This window comes from Staurois parvus, unplaced genomic scaffold (genome assembly GCF_062004578.1).
Source record: "Staurois parvus isolate SC_StPar_1 unplaced genomic scaffold, SC_StPar_1.0 ptg000169l, whole genome shotgun sequence".
In the NCBI taxonomy this organism is placed as follows: Eukaryota; Metazoa; Chordata; class Amphibia; order Anura; family Ranidae; genus Staurois; species Staurois parvus.
Genome location: NW_028317965.1, coordinates 1555736 through 1575671, shown reverse-complemented (window position 1 = coordinate 1575671; position 19936 = coordinate 1555736). Strand labels below are relative to the sequence as shown.

Here is a 19936-nt window from a genome sequence, read left to right as displayed (position 1 = left end):
GCGAGAACTGGGCAGCACAGTGGCTAAATGGTTAGCACTTCCACCTGGCAGTGCTGGGGTCGCTGGTTCGAATCCCAGCCAAAGCACCACCTGCCTGGAGTTTGCATTTCTCCCTATGCGTGCTTGAGTTTCCTCTGGGTACCCTGGTTTCCTGCCACACTCCAAAGACATGCTGGTAGTTAGTATGTATATGTATGGATGTAAGTTAGGGACCTTAGATTGTACTTGAGGGTTAGGTACTGGTGTGAATGTACAATATATATTTAAAGAGCTGCGTAAATTGATGGTGCTATCAGGGGCGGACCGACCATTTGGAAACTCGGGCACTGGCCGAGGGCCCAGGGTCAGTAGGTGGCCCCATGAGATGCCCCTGGTACCTTTTTCATAGGCTTTTTTGAGTTTGGGCAAGGACACAGGGGCCCCATGATCCCCTATTGCCCAGGGGCCCCATAAGTTGTCAGTCCGCCCCTGGGCGCTATAGAAGTACCTGAAATAAATAAAATAACTAAATGCACTACGCCTGAAGCCTCCTGGGATATCTGCGTCACACATCCCAGGAGGCATCGGCATCCACAGAGCACACAATGGAACACCGATCGTTGTACAGGACCTCTGTGTGAGGTCCCGATTCATGTGATCACTGATTGGCCAATCAGTGATCACATGAATAGTAGTAAGCAAGATGTCACTTCTTGTCATCATTGCTTGCGACTAGTGAAATCTGTGAATGACCATCAAGGTCACATGGTACAAGGCTATTCACAACAGCCTTGTACCATGTGACAAGCTGTGACCAATCACAGCTCTCACAGTATTTCTCAATGGCTGTAGGAATGCAGTCAGAGAGGAGAAATGATTGCTTTTGCAGCCTTTATGGGTAAAAGCAAATCAGTGTAAAAAAAAAAAAAAGAAAAAAAAAAAACACCCTCCACAAATGGTACAGCATCACTATGGTGACACTCTGCTAGGATGGCGGTATGTTAAAAAAATATATATATATATAATAAAATAATGAAGTAAAAAAAGCAACGCAAGCAATTGTGTATAGATAATGAGAAGTAGAGGGCCGACAGGGCTAATAGATGTCATTTCTTGTCATTAAAGCAATAAAAGTGTTGTTGGTCCATTAATGCAAATAAGGATTAGCTGTGCGGGATGGCAGGATTAACAGGTAGATATTGAAGTATACAAAACACAATTATGAAAAACAAACATATAGTAAGATAGGAGATTGATTTTTATTCTTTAACCATTTTCCCTCCAGAGGATTTATCCCCCTCCCTGACCAGGACATTTTTTGCGATACAGCGCTGCGTTACTTTAACTGACATTTTGGCGGTCATACAAGAAAAAAATATTTTTGACTTTTTGCTATAAAATATATCCAATAAAAATTTTTAAAAAAATCTAATTTCTTCATAAATTTAGGCCAAAATGTATTCTGTGACAAAATCCCAATACTTGTAAATATTTATATTATATTTAATTGGTTTACATGAAAGGTATAGCATCTATAAATGGTGGTATATATACTGGAAGTTTTATTTTTATTTTTTATATTAGTAATGGCGGCGATCAGTGACTTATAGCGGGACTGCAGCAGGCATTCTGACACTGCGTGGGAACTGACATGGTTAATAAAAAGCACTGACACTGTACTAATGACACTGGGCAGGAAAGGGTTAACATCTGGGGTGATCAAAGCGTTAAGGCAGGCCATACATGGGTCGAAATTCGGCCGATTTTTAATCCGAAAATCGGACCTAAGAATAATCAGCCGATTTTTGCTCTGTTAGTGGGTCAATGGCACCAGCCAAATTTTTGTGGTTCCTCCCGTTTTCGGTGCTCAGGCATGTTGGAAAATGCGTGAAAAAGGACCGATTTTCGACTCAACGATGGTCAAATTGTACGATCATTTTTCCCGAAAAGAATATGCGCATGAGCCGTGACCTGGAATCACCAGTGCACACTGAGTATCCTTGAGGCTGTTTTGGATCTGAACGGAGCTAATATTGTCTGGGCTTTTGTCCTTTGCTGATATCTGGTGGTGGAATTGAAAATTGATCCTCAATTAACCATTAGCCGCCCAGCCTATAGCCATTTGGTGGTGGCAAAAATGCTTCACCATTCCGAGTGAACGCCATTTGGCGTGCTCCCGCACATGCGCAGTTCATGCGGTTGCAGAGCCGCGCAGCGGCGTGATGGTTACTATGGTAACATTGTACTACTTTGGTCACAGTAAAATATGAAAAAAAATCTTAAAAAAAATAAAAAAAAATGTAATAAAAAATTAAAAATAATAAGAAAATAAAAAAAATAAATAAAAAAAACATTTTTTTTTTTCATACTGTCACCAGTCAGTGTCCCTGATCACCGCCATGCCATTTATATGACGACGCTGTACTGCACTGGTGACAGTATGTAAAAAAAAAAATAGTGAAAATAATTTTTTTAATTTTTTAAATTTCCGAAAAATTATGACAAAAAAAAATACAACTTCAAAAAACTCGCCATTCCACTTATGAAGTACGTCGGACTGTCTACTTTACAAAAAGGGGTCATTTGGGGGATATCTGTACTATTCTGACATTCTTGGACCTCAAGAAATTAGATTGGCTGTCACTACTTCAGGATTGATCAATTTTCAGATCTATACCATAGTTTGTGAACTCTATAACTTTCCTACAAACTAAAAAATACATCCTAATTTGGGTTATTTTCACCAAAGACATGTAGCAGAATACATCTCGGCCTAAATTTATGAAGAACAATTATTTATTTATAAACTTTTATAACAGAAACAAAGAAAAACGTGTTTTTTTTTCAAAATTTTCGGTCTTTTTTTGTTAATTTAGCAAAAAATAAAAACCCCAGCGGTGATTAAATACCACCAAAAGAAAGCTCTAGTTGTGTGAAGAAAATGATAAAATTTTAGTTTGGGTACAATGTTGTATGACCGCGCAATTGTCATTCAAAGTGTGAGAGCGCTGAAATGTGAAAAATGGCCTGGGCAGGAAGGTGTAAAATTGCCCGGTATGGAAATGGTTAAAATTCTTTTTCCCTACATTTTCCTTGCTACTTGAATTGCAATATTTAACCGATGGATATCTGATGCCCATTATATTCTTCAACCTTATTTGGACATTATAGGCCAATTAGACCTCTAGACAGAATATACTTCCATATTTCTCTGCAATTTCCATAGATGAATGTTTGATGTCCATTGTTTCCTCTCCTATGGTTGTGAACGTATAGGTCAAATAGATCTTTGTTAGGTTATACCTATATATCCTTCTAAAGCATTTAACAGACGATATCTGATGCCCATTATATCCTCTACAACTGTTTTTATACATGTAGGCCAATTAAGAGTGTTGCATGACCAAACAATTGCCAGTTAAAGTAGTAGTAAAGTCTGCTATCAGCTTTGTTTTTTTTTAAAGCCCGACACCCCCCCGGTGGGTCATGCCATAATGTATTAGTGTCAAACTGAGCCCTCCAGTGTTGCAGTGTAATTGATTCGGCGGGTCCCAGGCACTTCCATCTTCACTCTGTCTCCTTTCCAGGTTCCATGCCTGTCACCGCTCGATTGGCCGGCCCACTATGATGTGACTCTCACACATGCCCATGGGAGTCACATTGCAGTGGCACAGATCAGGGCAGTATATGTTCGCTGAGCTGCGCATGCGTGTCTCGATGTACATGACAGCTAACAGGCAGGAAGAAGCATTTATGACAGAGGGGACTGGTAGGGTCTCTTTTTTCAAAAATTGCTGACAGACTAGATATTTAACAGGACAAAGTTTACTACCACTTTAAAGTAGCGCAGTGCCGAATAGCAAAAAATGATCTGGTCAGGAGGGGGGTCAAATCTTCTGAAGTGGCTAACGAAAGGGAAATTTTATATTTTGACTGAAATTACAATCCAACAATGTTCAGCTTCCAGTGACAATTATATTATTATTATTATTATACAGAACAACAAGAAGCCATGAATAGATGTGTCTGTGGGTACTGGTCGTTCTTACCTGTAATCTGCTGATGCTCTGACTGGCTGATTTTGTGTCTTCTGTTAAACTCTGATTGGATTTCTCTGCTAGCGCTAATCTCTTTGCAAGAGCTCGACACTGAAAGTCAAGCAGGAAAATGTATAGAAGTTACTATATACAGCAATACCTAAAACAATCAAATAAAAAACAAACAATCAAGAATGCAAGGTGAGCGGAGATTATAGCTGCACAATCCAACCATTACTGATCTCATATCTGTGGATGTCTCCAGGCGCGTCAGATCCCACATCCCTCACTGCACGCTGGGGTTCCATCTGATGGCCTCTGTGCTGCTATACAGTAGAGGCCGGTGAGATGAACCACATCACAGAGCAGAGGCCCAAGCACCTGACACACCCGGAAGCATGCTGGTGTGATGATTCTTCTCAATGCAGTGGCTCATGGGAAGCAAAGTAAGGACTCATTGCCCACCAAAGAGGTAGGTAATTAAAGCAGACCTTCACTAGATGATGGCACTATAATATAGCAAAAATACAATTACCTTTTTTTGTTTGTTTTTTTTTAATCCGCCCCACCTCCTGTCGTCTTCTTGCCCCTAAATCCTTTTGGGATACCCGTCACATATCCCAGGAGGCTACAAGAGGGATACACAGCAGCTGGCAGGCGGAGCTGGAGCATGTCATTGGGGGTTGACTGTCTAAACCCAGAAGAGGAAGCTGGGCTCCTGATGATATCAGAAAAGAAGCGGGACCGCACTCGGGCTGTGGAACATGAGCCGTGGATTGCAGCAGGACAATGCTGGATTTGCTGGGCAGGAAAGTAAAAAGATTGTAAAAGGAGGACAACCCAGCATTTAAAAGGTAAAAGGGGTAGTAAAGTCTCTATTTTAACTTGTACCTACAAGCAGGGGCATATCTGCCACGAGGCAAACAAGGTGTTTGCCTTGGGCGTCATTCTACAGGGGGGCGACAGTGCCCCCACGCAGAAGGGACACCGTGGGGGTCAGCGTCAGGACCTCCATCGGCGGGGAGTACAGCTGAGCCAACCTGACACACAAGCAGAGGCCAGGGGACCGGATGCAGAAGAGGATGGAGTGGTTGGCGGATCTAAAGAGTACTCAAAGGCTGGGGCCCGCTGTCCGTGTGGCCCGTGCTGTGCGGGGTGAGTGAGGCCAGGAGGTGCCAGCAGAGGTTCTGTGGAGGAGAAAGAAGGTCAGGGAGAGGAGCCCCTCTGCTCTTTGTTGAAGCTGCCACTGGAGATCCTGGTGGAGATGGGACACAGGCTCAACTACCGATCCTGGCACCATCTGGAGAAGTCACTGCTGGACAGGTGAGAGCTTGGAAGACTGCTGCTTCCCCAGTCCTGTCATGCAGTCCCCCCCTACCACCCAAATCACACTGCCCCCCACCAGAGAGCATCTCTTTAAACGTGCACGGTTTAGGAGATCATCACATTGGCAATAGCTGATGATGATATCTGTGCATGTACAGTGACACTGTACATTCAAGGGCACACAGTATGCTGAGGAATGCAGAGCGCGGCATCCTGGTTGGAAGTGATGTCATGGTGGCCCAGCCATTAAACGGGCTTCCATAGAAGACTGGGTGAAGATGGAAGCCCTGGTAGCAGTGACAGCACTCTGCTGGAGGGCTGTGTTTGAAAGGTAAATATGCACATTATGGCATAAACCTGCAAGGGGGCAAATCTTGTTTTGGTTGGTTTACTATTGCTTAAAAAACAAAAAAAATGCAATAAGGGCATGAAGTTCCTCTTTAAGTCCCAACTTAAGAAAACATAAAATACTGCAAAGGTGAATTGATCATTTAAGTCTAGGGGACATAGAAAAGAAGATCTACATACCTACTGTTCAGTGCTGCTAGACTGGTACCTGTAGTGTCCTCCTCCTATGCTCCAGCAGTCTACTGTCCCGATGTCATCAAGGCCAATGAAGGATTCATGAACCCTGCACTGGACAAGATGATGCCGAGGGAGAGTTCACCACTGGAGTATGGGGGAGCATCGTTTTCCAGGGAGCTGAGGATCAGGTAAGTTCAAAAACTCTCCCCTAGACTTGACGAGCAGTGAACCCCTGTAGTGCGGGCACAGCCCCACTGCAAATGTGTAATTTTTAGGTTTCCTGGGGTACAGCCCCACTGCAAGGGATAATTTTTAGGTTTCCTGGGGTACAGCCCCACTGCAAGTGATAATATTTACGTTTCCTGGAATCGGCCTTTAAGAACCCATTTACACAAGCCAAACAGTGTATTCATTTAAACGGACTGCCTAACACACCACACCGGACCAAAATTCACTCCTGCAGCATTTTTTGGTAGTGCGTTACAATGTGTTGCAGTGTACTAGAAAGGCACATTGAGTTGGCAATGAGAGGGAATGGCACTGCATAGCACCATTGCACATAATATCATAAGAGTGTGACAAAGTATGAAGACAATATGTACATTTGATTCCTACAAAGCAGTTACCGTTTGTTTGATTCCTACAAAGCATGTCACATAAGTTCCCCTGTTGATTGCACACATACCTCTGCATGGAAATGGACAGACTTGCTGTCAGCCAGCTGTAGCTGCGTGGTGAGATCCGCTATTCTCGTCATGTAGTGGTTTTTTATCAGCGCTTCCCTGGAGTCCTGATCTGGGACCTGTTCATGACAGAGAGGGAATTACTTTTAGAATGACCAGCCAGTCTAAAAAGTGCTGATCGACATCTGAACTGTCAGTCATTCTCTTATCTAAATCAATGCTTGCCTCAGCTGTATGGCCAGCAAGGTGACAGTGACTGCAGCACAGAAAGGCACGATAGTGTGATTGTATTCTATCAGACGTCTTATTCAACAAAGCACTGTACAGAGTAATGACAACCTGCAATGTCCAATAAACCTTTGCAATCAGATTTCAGCTTATTAAAGTGGACGTAAACACAAACTCTAAATCCTCCTATAAGCGTTACCATGTTAGTGTAATATTCAAAGTCATTGCAGATATTTTTTTCATTTACATCTTATATTAAAATAATACCTGGTGATCCTGCCATGCAAGTCTTTGTTCAGGTGTTCAAGGTGCGTTCCATGTGTGATTCCCGCACCCAAAACACACTGCCTTTGCAATCTGCTGCGGGTGCAATGTAATGTTACAGCACCCTAAAAAAAAAAAAAAAAGATTGCAAACATGGTGCATTTGCATGCACCAAATTGCATGGTACTGCAGTACCATGCGATTTTGGTGCGGCACATTTTAAAAGCAGTGCTTGTACTGTCCCCCAGTGCGATTCCAGCATATTCAAATAAATGGACTGCAAAATTGCACCGCACAGGAACAAGTGCCGCATTCTTGTAGTGACCCTGAACTGGAAGTGGGAAAAAAACTTTACTTTAAACACACATTGCTGGCAGACAGGTTTTTATTTTAGTGCAGACTCTGTAGGGTCTCTTCTCAAAAGTCTAACCTGCCTGCCAGTGTATGTACACTAAGCCATGCATGTGTTACTCAGTGTATAGGGCCCTCAAATCCCTCTTGTATTGAACTGTATTGTTGCTGTATTGTCTCCCTTTATATTGTAAAATGCTGAGCAAACAGTTGGCGCTATATAAATCCTGTATAATAATAATATATAAATCCTGTATAATAATAATAATATAAATCCTGTATAATAATAATATATAAATCCTGTATAATAATAATATATAAATCCTGTATAATAATAATAATAATATAAGACAGGTATCTGATGGGTATGAATTAACCCGTTCACATGCCCAGGAGTTACATCATCCCTGACTGGCCGATTAAAGGCGCAGAACTTGGAAAGGGCGAATTGTTAGCAGCAGCAATAGAGTAAGAGACATCCCGACCATCGCAGTGGAGGGCTCTGGCTGGTAAGTCTGCCATAGTGTGCAAACGGGATGTGCATACTTGATCATTATGGCAAAACCCTGGGTGCCAGCAGCAAAGTTTAATTCCACTTGATTTGCATTCCTGCACTGCCACTTTTTCACATGCGCCTACAAGACTACAAGTGACCGTTTCAATAAATATTACACAGACAGACAAGGTCCTTCACCAGGAAATCCACCCTGGGAAATGCCATACGACCAATGGTGGAGTGCATATAGACAGGAAGCGGCTGCAAGAGATCAGCAACACTGACATGCAAAAAAAAATTAAAAAAAAAAAAAAAAAGGGTGAAAATTATCATTTTTTTTTTTAATATCTTCTAAATGCTTACGGTATGCAGTGCTTTATCAAGCAAAATGTCATCCAGTAAGTGTTTACATCCACATTAAATTTATAATTATGAAAGCTGAAGTGAACTGACTGCTATGGGCTACTGCAATCTGCCAAATGGAAAGTGTTCTGTTGCCTTTGGTATGTATCTTGCCATAGTTTTACGCAGTACAAGCTCCCTTCTCCCATAACCACTTGACTACCAGCGCAGTTTTAACACTGCTCTGAAATCGTGGGCTTTTAGAACACGCTCCTGGCTGCTATAGCAGAGTATGATCTGTACTCCATTAGCTGCAGGGGAGTACAGGGGAGACGTCAGATGTCAAACAAAACCTGTCACAACCTACATGCTATCGCATACGGGGCTATTAGTCTCCTATGTGATAGTAATCAAGGAATGTTAAAAAAAAAAGCCATTTAAAGTTTCAAATAAATAATAAAAAAAACCAAACATTCTAAAGCCCCACACATACATACAAAAACAGTTGCATTGGGGTGCCTATGTACGAAAACGGCAATTACCCTACACCTGTTCTATATCTCCACGCACACCGAAGTGAAAGCAATACAAATTTTAAGCCACTATTCACAGTTAACTCTAAACTGACGACCTGTAGCGGCTTTTAACCACTTCCCATCCGGCCCATGTATATAAACAGCCGGACGGTGGCAGTGCAGGGTCGGGTGGCTGTTTAAACGGCCTCCCCACACCCTGCTTGTGCGCGCTCCCTGGGAGTGCGCAGCACCGCGATTCGGTGCCCGCTGTGTCCTCCGGACACATTGGAACACCGATCGTCGGACGGGACTTCTGTGCGAGGTCCCGATCATGTGATCACTGATTGGCCAATAAGTGATCACATGCAGAGTAGTAAGCAAGATGTCACTTCTGCCATCATTGCTTACTACATGTGAAATCTGTGAATGATCACAGAAGTCACATGGTACAAGGCTATTCACAACAGCCTTGTACCATGTGACAAGCTATGACCAATCACAGCTCACACAGTAGTTCTCAATGGCTGCAAGAATGCAGCTAGAGAGAAGGAGAAATTATTGCTTTTACAGCCTTTATGGGTGTAAAAGCAATCAGTGTAAAAAAAAAAAAAAAAATCTTTATCACCCCCACAAGTAGTACAGTGTCACCATGGTGACACTGTACTGCTAGGGTGACAGTATGTAAAAGAAAAAAAAAATGTTTAAAAATTATAATTTTTGGTTATAAACTAATTTGGGTTATTTTTTTTTACTAAAAATAAAGATAACGGCATACATTTTGGCAAAGATTTATGATGAAATATTATTTATTTGCAGAATTTTATAAGAAAAACACTTTTTTCAAAATTTTTGGACTTTTTCATTTACATAGCAAAAAAAAATAAAAATCGCAGCGGTGCATAAATAACACCAAAATAAAAGCTTTATCTGTCTCAAAAAAATGCTAAAAAATTCATATGGGTACAGTGTTGCATGACCGCACAATTGTCATTCAAAGTGTGATAGCACTGAAAGCTGAAAATTGGCCTGGACAGGAAGGGGGTAAAAGTGTCCGGACTGGAAGGGGGTGAAAGTGTCGCCTATAAAAATAAATACATAACTGTTTATATTTTTCATACAACTGTCTTGTTCATACATGTTCTTATAATGTAGAATTGATTCAAAGTGATACTGGCAAAATGTTGGTTAATCAAACTAATAAATACAACATAAAGACAAATATTAACCAGTGATGGTTGCCATTTTTCTGTCCTATTAACACCCTAAGAGCAGGAGACAAATACACTTCCAGAAACCCTCATCTGTCAAGAAAACCGTTTCTGTGCACCCCTGAATATTCCTGCTCTCTATAATACACAGAGGAGTGCTGTATACTGTACCTGCTGGATTTCAGTACTTGTGGTTAACATGCCGATCTGTACAAAATGCAAAAAAAAATATATATATATATCAGGACACATTATATAAAGTAGCAAGAATACAGGAATAAAGAAGTTAAATATCTTTTAAACACATAGTCCACCTTTTGTAAATAAATAAATACATCTATATTGCAAACTGTGCAACCGTGATCAGTGTAGACGGTTCCTCCAGCTGCACATCCATATAGAGGTATGGACCTTCGGTTATGGAGTTGGAGTTCGTAATCAATGGACTAGGAGTGAGGCGACATCCCTACACTTGTGTGAGCATTAGGTACCAGTCTCTCTGCTGCAGTGTCAGATGAGACTTGTAGTCTTCTATTGTGGCCCATGGTTATGTCATCCTCGCCTAGGTGAGGATTAAGAAAGTGGGAACGGGTACCTGTCAAAAAAACAGAAGAAAGTACCCACAACTCCCCACCCACCAATAAAAAAAAAAAAAAAAAAAAACCCTGTATCTCAATTAAAGGTTGAAGGGATGAAAACAATAGGAGGAACTTTCATTTTCAGATGATGCTCTCCTTTAACAAGGCCACTACGGTCATGGCGGGGAAAACAATTATACTGCAGGTCAGGCTCGGTGGGCAATACCACCATCAAATATGACCCATTCAAGTGAATAAGGCTGTGAAGCTACAGTTCAACTATTTAAACAGGCAGTGGGGAGGCGGCATATCGCCTCCAAGCCGCCTGATAGGTGCATTTGAAATTAAAGTGTTACTAAACCCACAACAGTAAAACCAGTCTGTATATGTAGTAAAGCATGCTTGTTATACTCACTGTGGAACCTAAGGGGTTAATCCTCTGCATTGTGTAAACAGGCTGTTTGATCCTGACTTCTCTGCCCCTCCTCTTGTTCAAATGTCCAAGCTGATAAAGACAGACTGAACCCGTAGCCCTTCTGCACATGCTCCGTTAAGTGTGTATTGCTAGAGAGGTTTTTTTTTTCTTGTGAGAGTGCAAGTGATCAGCAGAGGGCCAATCAGCGCTGTACAGACAGAGGCCATGGGTTCTGCATCCTCCTAGAGCAGAAAGAAAACTCCTCCTACAAGCTTTAGCTAGTGGTGGGCTGGACACAGATGGAAGTCACAAAACTGCTCTAATTGCTGATGAGAAAAGGTATTTAGCAGTTTATATTTACTAAAATAATTACATTTCTATGTTGTGTGTACAGTGGGAGACCGGATATAGTGAATGCAGGGTCCGGGGAGAGCGGATATAGTGAATGCAGGGTCCGGGGAGAGCAGATATAGTAAATGCAGGGTCCGGGGAGAGCAGATATAGTGAATGCAGGGTCCGGGGAGAGCAGATATAGTGAATGCAGGGTCCGGGGAGAGCAGATATAGTGAATGCAGGGTCCGGGGAGAGCAGATATAGTGAATGCAGGGTCCGGGGAGAGCAGATATAGTGAATGCAGGGTCCGGGGAGAGCAGATATAGTGAATGCAGGGTCCGGGGAGAGCAGATATAGTGAATGCAGGGTCCGGGGAGAGCAGATATAGTGAATGCAGGGTCCGGGGAGAGCAGATATAGTGAATGCAGGGTCCGGGGAGAGCAGATATAGTGAATGCAGGGTCCGGGGAGAGCAGATATAGTGAATGCAGGGTCCGGGGAGAGCAGATATAGTGAATGCAGGGTCCGGGGAGAGCAGATATAGTGAATGCAGGGTCCGGGGAGAGCAGATATAGTGAATGCAGGGTCCGGGGAGAGCAGATATAGTGAATGCAGGGTCCGGGGAGAGCAGATATAGTGAATGCAGGGTCCGGGGAGAGCAGATATAGTGAATGCAGGGTCCGGGGAGAGCAGATATAGTGAATGCAGGGTCCGGGGAGAGCAGATATAGTGAATGCAGGGTCCGGGGAGAGCAGATATAGTGAATGCAGGGTCCGGGGAGAGCAGATATAGTGAATGCAGGGTCCGGGGAGACCAGATATAGTGAATGCAGGGTCCGGGGAGACCAGATATAGTGAATGCAGGGTCCGGGGAGACCAGATATAGTGAATGCAGGGTCCGGGGAGACCAGATATAGTGAATGCAGGGTCCGGGGAGACCAGATATAGTGAATGCAGGGTCCGGGGAGACCAGATATAGTGAATGCGGGGTCCGGGGAGACCAGATATAGTGAATGCAGGGTCCTGGGTTTAGTAACACTTTAAATTAAAAAAAACTCGACAATGACAGACGAAAGTGTTAAAAAGCTCCTAGAGAAAGTGCAAAATGCTTGCATAGCTGACATTGAGTCAACACAAATAGATATGGTTTTGTTAAAGGATGAGTTCACCTTTTTACAAAAAAATAATAAATGTAAATTTTTTTGCAGGCAAATAAATGTGCATTTATTATTTTATTTTGTTTCTGGAGCCTATAAAAGCATTGCACCAGCGATCAGAACATTGCTGGTGCCATAGAGGTCTCCAGCAGATCTGTCAGTATATCTGCTTGCCCATACAGGATGTACAGGCAAGCAGATATACTGACGGGAAGAATCAATGAACTACCACAGCGCCGTGGTAGTTCATTGAGAACTTCAAGCTGACAGCCACAAAGCTGTCGGGACTTGTAGTTCATTCATTCACAGAACACTGTGAATGATGCGGCCACGTTTTTTTTAAAAATTTTAACAGCTAGCAGGCAGGGGAAGATCCCCTGCTAGCTGTCACAACAGGGGGGCGGTGAGGAGCGGGGATCAGTCCATTTGAAACATTTTACACCCTGAATATATGTTACAAAAGGTGAACTTATCCTTTAAAAGAGGCATTATACTAAGAGATGATATTTCAAAAGCATTAAAGGAGAAGTATAGCCAAAGCTTTTTTGGCAATACTGTGGATATCAGGAGTGCAGTTAATTCTGCAATCCTGTGACCCATTTTCAGCTGATGTCACAGAGTGGGTCCAGGTTCTGAAAATATCTCAAACGTATGCTTGGGATCCACCCAGAAGCCTGGACCGGTAGCTGGCTCAGCCTCTTAGCGATCCACCGAGAGCCTAAGCCAGTCACTCCTGTCCTAACCAGAGCCCAGCGCTCCAGTAAGCCAGAGACTGGCAGTCACGGCTCTGTTCACTTAGAGGTGGAGAACAGAGCAATTAGCGGCGCTTGATTTCTCAGTTCTCTGTGCAGAGCTGGCAGGGGAATAGTTGCAGCATTGGGTTGATGCTGCATCCACCTGGGTGAGTAAAATGTGTATTTTTTCCTACAGCCCACACTTCTCTTTTAAGTGAGGGGAAATATAGCAATGTGGACTTTGACAGCACTTAGAGACCTGGCTTTCCTCACTTTACCAAAAACTCAAAAAAAAAGGCATCAATACAGCCTGCATATATAATACAGTCTCTGAGCTGCGTCCATCAATGGAAGATATGGAAATGTGGATGGATATTTGTTCATTTTTGATTAGCTGTTAAAGCCAGCAACTCTAGCAATTACCAGGGGTCTCAAAAAGACCACACCGCTCCAAAATCCCTTTCAGCTATGGGTATGCGGAGTGCCAGCCCCAGGAACCCGAACCCATTCCATTTGTCATCAATAAAAAAAACAAAGTGTCACACACCAATGATGTCACTCCATGTAGAAAAACTTTCCCAGAGCTTGTGAGTACACTGTGCATGGTCTAAGAATCGCCCTTCTTTGGATACTTCTCACCCATGTGAGCTTAGTTGTAGAGACATGAGACATCAGAGAAGGGTGGCTCTCAGATGGGGATGCACAGCATATTTTGTTCAATAAAGTTTCTCTACATGGAGTGAGGTCATTGGTATGTGGTCTATCGTTTCTTGTATTGCTAGGGGTATCTGTCAGTTGTGGTGCCAGATGAATCCCCAATTGTAATTCAAACCCTCATGCTGGTAGCCCCAATACAGAATGATTGCACTCAATACCTTGTTGAAAAATGAGTATTTCTTACCAAGCTGGTACTCCTAATTTCACTGGAACTGTCCTTTGTGTGTATCAGGGCATTTTCCTGCTGCTGGTCCCCCTCCTGCCCCTTGCCTGTGTTTTTCATTAGTTCTGCTATCCTATGAGTTTCTTTCTCCAGCTTGATCTTGGCCAACTGAGCTTCCAGCAACCAGTGCTCCTTCTCCTGTTCCAGCTTACTGATCTTCTCCAGACTTTGCTGCACCTGTTTATACAGAGACATTAGTCCTTTGTGTGCCACATCAATCAATGCAGTTAGCTGCTATTGTATCCAATATACCGCTAGAATCCGCTTGCTATGGGCAACAAAACTTTCTTCCCATTCTTGTGTTGTTTCTAATTAGACTAAAGTTCTAATGTCACAAACACTGAAGGGATAGCTTTGAAGACAATCATGTTGTCCATGTAGGGTAGAATAACAGGTCCTCTTGATAGTGTACCACATCCACAAACACACATTGATACCTTCTTGGTCATGTTTTGGAGCCCTTAAAAATACCCAGTACTTAACTGCAGCATTTTTATTTTATATATATATATATATATATATATATATATATATATATATATATATATATACATACACACACACACACACATATATACATATACACACACATATACATATATACACACACATATATATATATATATATATACACACACACACACACACACACACACACACACACACACACACACACATATATACATACATACATACACACACACACATATACATACATACATACATACATACACAGTGGGGCAAAAAAAGTATTTAGTCAGCCAATTGTGCAAGTTCTCCCACTTAATAAGATGAGAGAGGCCTGTAATTGGCATCATAGGTAGACCTCAACTATGAGAGACAAAATGAGAAAAAAATCCAGACAATCACATTGGCTGATTTGGAAAGAATTTATTTGCAAATTATGGTGGAAAATAAGTATTTGGTCAATATCAAAAGTTCACCTCAATACTTTGTTATATATCCTTTGTTGGCAATGACAGAGGTCAGACGTTTCCTGTAAGTCTTCACAAGGTTGGCACACACTGTTGCTGGTATGTTGGCCCATCCTCCATGCAGGTCTCCTCTAGAGCAGTGATGTTTTGGGGCTGTCGCTGGGCAACACGGACTTTCAACTCCCTCCAAAGGTTTTCTATGGGGTTGAGATCTGGAGACTGGCTAGGCCACTCCAGGACCTTGAAATGCTTCTTACGAAGCCACTCATTCGTTGCCCGAGCGGTATGTTTGGGATCATTGTCATGTTGGAAGACCCAGCCACGTTTCATCTTCAATGCCCTTGCTGATGGAAGGAGGTTTGCACTCAAAATCTCACGATACATGGCCCCATTCATTCTGTCCTGTATATGGATCTGTCGTCCAGGTCCCTTTGCGGAGAAACAGACCCAAAGCATGATGTTGCCGCCCCCCATGCTTCACAGTAGGTATGGTGTTCTTTGGATGCAACTCAGCATTCTCACTCTTCCAAACACAACGAGTTGTGTTTCTGCCAAACAGTTCTATTTTGGTTTCATCTGACCATATGACATTCTCCCAATCCTCTTCTGGATCATCCAAATGCTCTCTAGCAAACGTCAGATGGGCCCGGACATGCACTGGCTTAAGCAGGGGGACACGTCTGGCACTGCAGGATCTGAGTCCCTGGCGGCGTAGTGTGTTACTGATGGTAGCCTTTGTTACGTTGGTCCCAGCTCTCTGCATGTCATTCACTAGGTCCCCCCCCATGTGGTCCTGGGATTTTTGCTCACCGTTCTTGTGATTATTTTGACCCCACGGGGTGAGATCTCCCCAGATCGAGGGAGATCATCAGTGGTCTTGTATGTCTTCTATATTCTAATTATTGCTCCCACAGTTGATTTGTTCACACCAAGCTGCTTGCCTATTGCAGATTCAGTCTTCCCAGCCTGGTGCAGGTCTACAATTTTGTTTCTGGTGTCCTTCGACAGCTCTTTGGTCTTCACATAGTGGAGTTTGGAGTGTGACTGTTTGAGGTTGTGGACAGGTGTCTTTTATACTGATAACAAGTTCAAACAGGTGCCATTGATACAGGTAATGAGTGCAGGACAGAGGAGCCTCTTAAAGAAGAAGGTACAGGTCTGTGAGAGCCAGAAATCTTGCTTGTTTGTAGGTGACCAAATACTTATTTTCCACCATAATTTGCAAATAAATTCTTTCCAAATCAGCCAATGTGATTGTCTGGATTTGTTTTCTCATTTTGTCTCTCATAGTTGAGGTCTACCTATGATGCCAATTACAGGCCTCTCTCATCTTTTTAAGTGGGAGAACTTGCACAATTGGTGGCTGACTAAATACTTTTTTGCCCCACTGTATACATACATACACTTATTTGTTTTTGTTAATTTTTGATTGGCTGTTAAAGCCAGCAACTCTAGCAATTAAAAGACCACACCGCTCCAAAATCCCTTTCAGATATCAGTATGCTGAGTGCCAGCCTCAGGAACCCGCACTCACTCCATTATATATATATATATATATATATATATATATATATATATATATATATATATATATATATATATACACACACACAAAAGGTCAATAAGGCTGGCCATACATTATACAATTATCTGGAGATTTTTGGTTTAGATTTACCAAAAACCATATAAGAGGAGGACAAACCTAAACAACACTTTCAGTTGTATCCAATTAGGCAGGCCTTTGCACTACACAGTTGAAGGTAAATTTAAAGGAAATTGGGCAGAAAATTGGAAGATAATTGTATAATGTATGGCCAGCCTTACTCACATTCATACATACACATACTAGGGCCAATTTAGACAGGAGCCAATTAACCAGGTGGTGCCATGGCTGGGATTCGAACCAACGACCCTGGTGCTGTCAGGTGGAAGTGCTAACCATTTAGCCACTGTGCTGTCCTTAGCAGCATGTGACCTTTTGCCAGAATATAGAGATCAGGCCTGAGCAGGCAACTGCTAGGCCTGAAGACCATCACCTGGGGTAGGGGAGGAAGTAGTTTACCATGTGTAAGCCTACAAAGGGCTGGCACTAGTTTACACACAAACATGGCAATGGGGATGTGCAAGGAACTTACACTGAATTTCGTCAAGGCATTCCCACAGGCAAACATGGCAGCGTGGATGAGCATGAATCTTACACAGGGGTTAATCTCCACATTTCCACAAGTAAACATGGAAGCCAGAGCAAGCATGGAGCTTTCACAGAGGATAGACTATGCATTTCCACAGCAAAACATTGTGGCCAGGGCAAGCATGAAGCTTAAAGAGTGGTTGATGTATACAAATTTATTTCCAGGGTAGGGATGAGGATTTCATGCAGACGTACCTGTTGGGCCAGGCCTTCTCTGCTCTCTGTGGAGCTCAGCAGGACTCTGCGATTCACCAGTGCCTCTTCATAAGGCACAGAGTCAGGGCAGGGCTGTAACATAGAAATGTTCATCAGTATGTCTCAGTAATAACAGAATATCGGGTCAAAGTTGCCTGTAGCCAGAAATACAACATGCTGACCAATCCTTAGAAGCCCTTAAAACCCAATTGATTGATTGTGTGCTCCCAGCAAGGAGACTGAGCCGTCACTGACAGCTTCTGGTCTCGATGCGAGTTCACACTGATGCAAATTCTATGCAGATCAGATGCGATCTGAAAAGCATAGATTTGCATGTAATCTACAAAAGTAAGCTCCAAGGATCAGGCCCTCCTATCCCTCTTGTATTGAACTGTATTGTTGCTGTATTGTCTCCCGTTATATTATAAAGCGCTGAGCAAACTGTTGGTGCTATATAAATCCTGTATAATAATAATAGTAATACAAAAGCATTACTGCCAAGGCACATGGTCACATATATGCGGTGCAAATCTGATCCAGTCCAGAAAAGGGTCCTGTGGGGGTGTGGTGCGAATTGCATCTCTTGCTATGCCCAGTCCCCTCAGAAATCACATTCAATTCGCTCCTATCACAGCAGAAATTGCATCAGATTCGCACCGCATCAGTGTGATCCGACACTCAAAGTAATCACAAAGATTAGAACTGTTCTGGCACTTTTTGTTTACAAGTAAAAATTTGCTTTTTTTTTGTGGTAGGAAACTACTTAGAACCCCCAAACATATATATTTTTTTCCAGCAGAGGTCCTAGAGCATAAAAGGTGGTCATTGCAATTTTTTATGTCACACGATATTTCCATTTTAATTATTTTTAATGCAACCCCCGCCCCCCACACACACAATATATAACCCAATTTTGGTAAAATAAAAAAGATGATGTTACGCCAAGTAAATAGATACCTAACATGTCACACTTTCTATAAGACCTCAGATCGCTCCTCTACCATGAAAAGCATGAGACTGGAAAAAAATTAAAAACCCCACAATGATCTCTTCTTAAAAAGAAAAAAAAAAAGCAGTGCTTACATCTGCTAAAACCGGAAGAGATGTCATGATGTTGCTTCCCTTCTCTTAAACCACAGAGCTCTACGGTAACCGGACGGCACCGCCAGATTGGATACGGGGGCTCTCCGATCGCACAGGAGAGCTGGTGGGAGACCGGATGGCACCACCAGATTGGATACGGGGGCTCTCCGATCGCACAGGAGAGCTGGTGGGAGACCGGATGGCACCACCAGATTGGATACGGGGGCTCTGCGATCGCACAAGAGAGCTGGTGGGAGACCGGACGGCACCGCCAGATTGGATACGGGGGCTCTCCGATCGCACAGGAGAGCTGGTGGGAGACCGGACGGCACCGCCAGATTGGATACGGGGGCTCTCCGATCGCACAGGAGAGCTGGTGGGAGACCGGACGGCACCGCCAGATAGTATACGGGGGCTCTCCGATCGCACAGGAGAGCTGGTGGGAGACCGGACGGCACCGCCAGATAGTATACGGGGGCTCTCCGATCGCACAGGAGAGCTGTTGGGAGACCGGACGGCACCGCCAGATAGGATACGGGGGCTCTCCGATCGCACAGGAGAGCTGGTGGGAGACCGGACGGCACCGCCAGATTGGATACGGGGGCTCTCCGATCGCACAGGAGAGCTGGTGGGAGAGGGCGTTCCCTCCCATCACCTGTAAAAGCAATCTAGTGGCTAATCAGCAGCTAGGATTGATTTTAGATGAAAAAGCATTGCTGGCTGAAAAAAAAAAAATACTGGTGTTATGGCATACAGCTGCGGCCATAACCCCGGTATAATCACTTGAACCCAAATTGCATACATGTAAATGTAAAGTGGGTAATGATAGGGAGCTGGTAGGATGGGCTCCTGATCACATGATCACTGATAGCCAATCACAAAGATCAATAGTTTGAGAAGCCTCCTCTGTATCTCTCAGGCCTCATTATCAAGGCTAGTTTGGTCCAGCAGCTGGAATCACTGGAGGTTAACGACAGCTGTGGCCGGGAAGTCCATACAAAACTGAGAGGAGCTGCAGCTGTCCATTGTTGTTTACATGCCAGTGATTACATGCAGTTAGGAGGAGATGATCATCCCTGAGCGCAGACAGTCTCATGTCCAGAGCCAATCCTCTGCCCCAATCCAAAGGTAATCGCTTGCTGTGCAATTAAGGTCTCGCTGACACTGATGACTATGCGACTTCCAGTGAAGTCACACGATTTCAATGTCAAATCGCACCTGAAGTAGTGCATGCACTACTTTAGAAATCGGTGCGGCTCTGACCAAGTCGGAATCGCACCGCTATGACCATTTTAATTGCAGACAATAGGGTGCAATTTGCAACTCGCATGGCATGGCAAATCGCACCTGGTGATCAGGCACTAAATGTGAACAGCAATGGACAACCGAGACCCTTGTCAACCTGTCATTGCTTTGTATAGGT

General features: G+C 43.3%; 1 protein-coding gene across 1 annotated transcript in view; it reads right to left on the bottom strand.

The window, feature by feature from the left end:
* Positions 1-19936, bottom strand: part of PPP1R21 (protein phosphatase 1 regulatory subunit 21) — a 147549-nt gene that overhangs the window by 9231 nt on the left and 118382 nt on the right. Inside the window, exons 16-20 of the mRNA XM_089676436.1 lie at positions 17431-17523; positions 14071-14286; positions 10126-10161; positions 6553-6669; positions 4029-4127 (exon numbers count right to left, since the gene is read on the bottom strand). Of these exons, the coding sequence (XP_089532562.1) occupies positions 4029-4127; positions 6553-6669; positions 10126-10161; positions 14071-14286; positions 17431-17523 (561 nt within the window). The remainder of the gene's footprint in view (positions 1-4028; positions 4128-6552; positions 6670-10125; positions 10162-14070; positions 14287-17430; positions 17524-19936) is intronic.